The following is a 6,680-nucleotide window of genomic DNA, read 5'->3' on the forward strand; positions in this document are numbered from 1 at the left end:
ATGTTTATGGCAAAATCAGGGTTCCTCCGAGGCCCCCGAGGGGGGGGGGCGGGACACGCCCCACTACTCTAGCGCTACGCTCGCCGCTGGGCGCCGCCCAGTCTCCTAACGTTAATCGTAAATACATTAAGGCCAAGAATAAATAGAAAATAAAAAAGAAATCTCGTAAGCACTGTCGGTGTCGGGTTTAAAAAATACTTCAGTGTTCTTCCCCCCAAAAACAAATCCAACGCAGGGGGCGGGGCTAGTTGTTGGCATCGTCCCGGCTGTGGCTTTTCTGCAGGGGCGTGGCCGAGGGGCCCGGGCCGGTGCTGCTGGGTTTGATCCAGGACTCGGACCGCAGGGAGGCGGTCATGGTGACCTGGATGAGCTGGTCGCGTTGGAGCAGCCTGACGAGCGCTTTGAGGCGGTCCAGCGCCGCCTGAGTGTCTCTCTGCCGGCCCAGGAGGCGGTCCCTCAACGCCACGCGTTGCTGCAGACAGAAGCACCCAGGTAAACACAGGCCTGCAGTGCGGACGTCTACCACTAGGTGTCACCGGCTGCTCCCACGAGCCTCGGGCAGCCGCCAGCAACCAGGTAGCGGAGTGCATTTTGCTGCTATCGCTTCCACCGTCACACACAAGCTGACCTATCGCAGCCTGCTGGCGTTCTGATTGGTCCTTACGTTGAGCGTGTCGTCCAGCGTCTTGTCTTGTTCTTCCAGGTGACCACACTCGTCCTTCAGCTCGTTGTTCCGTCTCTGCAGCCGCCGCTTCTCCTCCTGCCTCACTGCGCACGCACGCACACACACACGCGCACACACCATCAGTCCGCTCCATCATCATCACCATCGTCATCCTCACCTGTCCTCACCTGTCTTGTGAGTCACATACGACTGAACGCAGTTCTGTGGCCACGACGTGTTTCCTTTGTTCAGGACCTGCGGAGACGACAGGAGGAACATCTGCTACTAGCCACTTTAGCTTAGCATCGCTAGCAGAGAAATGGCTAGCTTAGCGATGACTTTGGTTCACGCTAAGCTGGGCTAACTAGCATAGCATCCTATTGTATAATGTGAGGAGGACAAGCAGGGCCGACCTTCTTCTGGCACTTGGGGCAGTACCAGGGTCCCCGGGGGGGGGTTCTGAGGGGGGGGTGGAGGCAGGCGGGGTGGAAGGCTCTGGGGCAGTTGTGGCAGGGCTGCAGCTCCCCGTCCTCCCTGCAGGCGGCGCAGTGGTCCTCGTGCTCCAAGTCGTCCTGCGGGGACAGGTCCACACAGGAGACGCTTCAGAAGCCCGCTCACGGATCTGATGAACAGCTGGGAGGAGTCAGAGCGATGACATCACGGGTCATGTGACCTACCTTCCAGCTGAACTCCTCAGAGTCTGGCGTGCGAACGGAAGCAAAGCAAAGGTTAGTCGTTAGCATGGTTAGCTTAGCGCCGCTGTGGTTGGCTGTCTGGTTCCGTCCAACTAATCTCCTATTGGTCACATGAGAAAGCTCCGCCCCCTGTGACTGACAGCCTCAGACACCTCTGATGACATCATCGGACGGTGCCTGTGCTCCAGGTGTTCGGCGTGTTCTTACCTCGTGCCGACAGGAAGAGCGAATTGTTCAGGTACTGCGACGCCAGACGTTTGCGCTGCAACGGAGGAGGAGAGCGTGAGAGGCGGTCTGGACCGGGGCCGGGGCCGGGGCCGGCCCTCACCTCAGGCTCCAGCACGCCGCTGTAGGCGGGGTTAGCCGTGCTTCGTCTCTTCCTCTCCTGGCGCTTGGAATGGATCTCTGCTCAGAAACAGGAAGTGATCGGATCAGTGTTTCATCACCATCCTCAGGAGCCCCCGGAGGTCACAGGACACGCCCCCCTTGGTGGGCGGCGCCTTGCCGCAGGTCGACTCACCTTCCAGGTGTTCTGTGGTGACGAGGCCGAGGGCGACCATGAAGGCGATTTTCTGTCGGCGAGACGAAGAGTTATTGAGGAAGACGAGGCCGACGCTCCTGGGCGTGACCAGCGATGAAGATCTCACCTCGGGGTCGTGGTCTTTCTGGCGGCCCAGCGGGACCTCCTGCACCTGGACGGCGCTGCTGGGCACCTGCGGCTGGATAATGATCACCTGTAAGGACGCAGATGATGTCATGATGATGTCACCGAACAGGAAGTGGCTGATCAGCACTGAAGGGCGGGGCCACACCTTGACGGCCTCGCTGACGGCAGACACCCCGTTGCCGGGGGAGGCAGCGATGATGGCATACGCCACGCCGGCTCCCGCCAAAGCGAGCTGGGCGGGGCCTCCGGGTGGGCCGAGTGCCAGTACCGAAGGGGGCGGGGCCTGGCTGAGGGTGCCATTGGCGGTGGGCAGGGTGGGGCCCTGGCTCTTGGGACTGACCACGGCAGCGGCCCTCTGCAGGCCGAGGGGGAGGCCGTCAGGGATCTGGGTCTTTGGCCTGACCTGGAGGAGACAAGGGGCGGAGCCTGCTCAGACACACCTGCTGGACACCTGGGACCAGATGAACAACATGAGCTGTTTACCTGAGGTAGAAGGGCGGAGCCTTGTCCCCCCAACCGGGGCAGAGAGCTGACCTGAGGCACCTTGATGGGGGCGGCGGCCAGAGACCCGAACACCTGGAACCAGAACAGGAAGCAGATTAGGGTCGGGAGGAGCTGTGTGTGGGGGTGGGGTAGGTCAGAGGTCATCGTCATGGTGGTGCTCCACTGATGACCTCATGTTAAATCGCCCGTTAACGTTTAGCGACTCGGCTGCTCTGACAAACAGGAAACTTTACTCCTCCTCCTCCTCCTCTCTTCTTCTTGCGTTGTGTAGGAGTAGGAGGCCGGTTACCATGGCAACTGCAGAGATTAAAATTCTTGCAGTGCAAAGGCTTTCATCTTGATAATTGCTTCCCGTTTTCTCCAAACGTAAGCACCTCCCCCTGACCTCCGAACCAGACTCTGGTTTCATCTAGAACCCTGACCGCTGACCAGTAGCCCCTCCCCCTGAGGTGATGCTGTGATGTCAGAGGGGTTACCCGAGAGGGAGACGGCTCTCCAGCTCTCCTGCTGCTGAGTGGGTGGAGCCCGGCGGCCACCGCCTGACCGCCCGTCTGCAGGTTGATGGGGGACGTCTGTAGGGGCTCCGAGCTCGCCGCATTCTGTCCATTGATGTGTGCAGTCACCATGGAAACAGGAGACTTGGACGGCACCACGGAGACGGCAACGCCCTGGTTGGGAGGCTTGATGAGACAGAGAGCCTTCGTCGTCCCGACAGAACAACTTCTGACCTGCAGGAAGACAGGAGAGGTGAAAAACTGCAACCCCCATGACCACAGACAGGAAACACACCAGCACCTCTAAAGAACTACAACCCCCATCACCAGACAGGAAACACACCAGCACCTCTCTAAGGAACTACAATCTGATTTACTCCAGCAGTGCATTGTGGGTATTACCCTTCTGTGTGTGTGGCACAGTGGAAACCCCTCATTTACTGACGGCGTAATAATTACTCCCCCCTCCTCTTTGAGGGATCAATGGAATCCACAGGCAGGGACCCGGAGCCCGGACCCTGAACCCGGAGCCTGGACCCTGAACCCGGAGCCTGGGACCCCGGACCCAGAGCCTGGACCCCGGCAAGTATCACAGGTACGTGCAAGACCCCGAGCTTTGGACCAGCTGGATCCTGAGCAGAACAAGCCGGTACCATGTGACCTCCGAGGGAGGGGCTGACCGGGTCCAGACTCCCCAACGTGGTCTTCCTCCTCATGGATTTGGGCAGGCTGAACTCTGAGTAACAGATCAATTTACTACCAGCTAGTCATGAACTAAACTAACACTCAACCGGGTGGGGGGGGCGCAGCTGCTGTCCTGGGGGGGGGCCAGCAGATGGACCCCTGGAAACAATGGAGGCAGGCCGACGCAGCGACAAAGAACGACACGCCAGTGCTCAGAGACAAAGGAGGAGCAGGAAGGCCACCGGGGGCCCCGCCTCCAGGGCCGCCCCCGCCGGACTGCACGTAAAGGCATTCAGCTGAAACTGTCAGTTTTACAACTTAGAAACGACAGCGCCATACACATACTGGGAGGCGTGGCCTCAGCAGAGTGGGAGGAGCCGTGGGAGGAGTCTTACCTTTATTGAGGCCTTTGCACAAACCATCTTCAATCGACCTCTGATTGGCTGTTTCCATGACACCCAGGTCACCCAATCAAACCAAACCATGAAAGCAACGACGAATAAATCATTCTTTGCTAGAGCATCATCATTGCCGTGGTAACCGGTGCTGGGCCCCGCTGCTCCTGATTGGTGGAGGACTGGAGCTGCTGGTTCTCTCCCAGTACCGCTGCAGAAACGAAGGCCTCTGATTGGCTGAACCCAGTAAGTGCTTGGTGGTGAGTCCAGGCCTGCCCACCCCCATCTTTATTTTGATGTGAGCAGAATATATATTTGGCCCGTTGCTATGGAAACAGGCCTTGATTTCAGAACCATTGCTGGCTCTCCGTGAAGCGTAGAACGAGGCGTTCCATTTCATGTCTGAAGCAGCCCTTTGAGGGGGGGGGGGGGGGTGTGTCTTCAATCAGGTCCTCACTTCAAGGCCTGCAGTCAGCTGATGGCAAACAGATGCATGATGGGAACCGACGGCTTGCTCCGGATAACCAGGTGAACTCAGAAAGACCACAGCAGCCCCCGCAGGCAGGAGCAGGAGGCGGCGCCGGGCCTGCTCCTCCTCCTCCTGCTCCTCCTGTATCTTTGTTTACGTCTGCACGGCCGCCGATAAGCCAGACGATATTGTGACGTTATGTTTACAGAGGTCGCAGAAAGGTCAGCCTAAAAACACAGGGGGGGGGCATCTCCTGCTGCATCACCATACGCGTGCTCGGGGACCAAAGGGGCTTCACCCCTGAGGAAGACGAGCTCTGGTTCTGATGGCCGACCCGGTTCATGTGCAGACTGAAGTAAAGGTCACATCTTGCTGCTGAAGTCGCCGTGGCGATGAGGTGCAGCCCCCCCCCCCCCCCCCCCCCCCCCCCCCCGTCGTGCTGACTGGGCTTTCTGCCTGTCTCCCTGCATCCCCTCCCCCACCCAACCCAAAACAGCATCAAAGCAATCAAAATGGAAATGTTGGGCATGAATGGAGCCCCTCCCCCTCCTGCAGGAAACTCTGCAGACTTTTCTCCTCTCCGTGGGGGGGGGGGGGGCAGCTACCCCTGCATCTCAAAATGGAAGCTTCCACTACAAACTGAAAGGAAACACCGGATTCAGATCCGGCAGCAGCTGGGACCTGGAACTGGGACCTGGATCCACATCTGGGCTATCATGATGCTATTTTACATACAGCAACAAATCCAGGCTCAGAACCCGCATTCCGGTGGAGATGATCGATTACCGGGGGGGCGGGGTTTAACGGCCAGATGAATAAAATCCATCTTTATACTCGAACTCTTCCTCTTGCTAATCCGGCTAACTTTGTGTGCGCCGCTGTCGGGCTGGGACCGCCCGGCGGGGCGGGGCGGTGCAGCGGGGGCCGGAGGAGCTGGCCACGGTGCTGAACCCTCACCGGCCCCGGTGCCGCCGTGAGTCGGTGGAGCGGAAATTACCGAGAGACTGTGGAGTAATCGAAGGCACCGATTCGGTCACGTGACCGAGAAGAGCAACACCGTCAGACTATAGGGGGGCAGCGGCGTTTTAAACGTTAAAGCCCGGCGCAGAGTCACCGGAAGGTTCGGTTTACCGACAGAACCCCCGGTAGCGTTAGCCGCTAGCCTCCAGAAACACGTCCACCGACTCAAAATGGACGCTGATCAAGTTCTGAATCACAACTTCCAGCACCGAGCCCCGGTGACATGACACGGGCCCCCGCCACGCTGCTCCCCGGCCCGGTGTACCGGCAGGAAGCGGGGGTTCTGACGGCTAGCAGGAAACTTCACCAGGACGGAGCTAACAGGCTAAGCTAGCGGCGGAGCGGCTTTAAGCTGATAAAGTTTGTCCCGCGCGGCCTCCAGGCGCTGCTGCGGGTCCCCGCCGGTCCCGCGACATCTGCTCGGCCCGTTTACACACGGCGGGGGGGAGGGGGGGGGAGAAAAGTGTCTCAAGTTCGGTGTCGGGGAGGAACAAAGCGGAGTCGCTACCTGATCAATATGCAGCTCGCGTCCGGCCCGCCACGCAGCAGTCCCGCAGCCCCGCAAACACCGCAAACACCGCTCCGGCAGAAGCCGGAGAGCAGGCCGGAGAGCAGGCCGGAGAGCAGGCCGGAGCCCCCCCCCCCGCTCCGCCGCTGCAGCACGACGCTCGGTCCGCTTACCTGGTGACATTGGACCTCCACTTTCAGCGCCTCTCGCAGGCCTTGCAGTTCCATGTTCCGAACGGAAAACACTTTTATTCCACTTCCGGCGCGGCCGAGACGAACTTTAAGTGAATTAAAGATGTTTTAAAGCGACAATAACAATTGAAAGAAGAACTACTCGCGCCGCAAAGGAAGTTCTCTCCTCTTTCCCAGGCGAGGACTCATCACACACTTTCCGCCCGTCTTCAAAAGTGCTCTAAACCCTGCCGGAAGCGCGGCAGGCCCGCGCGGCACGTCTCCCGCTTCCCGCCGAGCGTCGCGCGCGACCACCGGGGAGCCGCGGGGCTTCGCCTGCGGTCATTTTAAGTTGAAAAACGGGGACTATATTGTGTCCGAGTCCGCGGCTCGATTTCACTTTGCCAGAG

General features: G+C 59.4%; 1 protein-coding gene across 1 annotated transcript; it reads right to left on the reverse strand.

Annotated features, from left to right (window-relative positions):
- Positions 1 to 213: 213 nt before the first annotated feature.
- Positions 214 to 6,327, reverse strand: phf21b (PHD finger protein 21B). The gene is made up of 13 exons (XM_068755523.1): positions 6,274 to 6,327; positions 3,007 to 3,258; positions 2,510 to 2,602; positions 2,172 to 2,429; positions 2,007 to 2,093; positions 1,880 to 1,931; positions 1,688 to 1,764; positions 1,567 to 1,621; positions 1,342 to 1,364; positions 1,078 to 1,236; positions 853 to 919; positions 665 to 768; positions 214 to 472 (listed from the first exon to the last, which is right to left on the reverse strand). Exons 1-13 carry the CDS (start codon positions 6,325 to 6,327, stop codon positions 245 to 247), a joined length of 1,509 nt encoding a protein of 502 aa, XP_068611624.1. The 3' UTR covers positions 214 to 244.
- Between the last annotated feature and the right edge of the window lie 353 nt (positions 6,328 to 6,680).

The sequence above is a fragment of the Brachionichthys hirsutus genome, chromosome 22 (genome assembly GCF_040956055.1).
Source record: "Brachionichthys hirsutus isolate HB-005 chromosome 22, CSIRO-AGI_Bhir_v1, whole genome shotgun sequence".
NCBI lineage: Eukaryota > Metazoa > Chordata > Actinopteri > Lophiiformes > Brachionichthyidae > Brachionichthys > Brachionichthys hirsutus.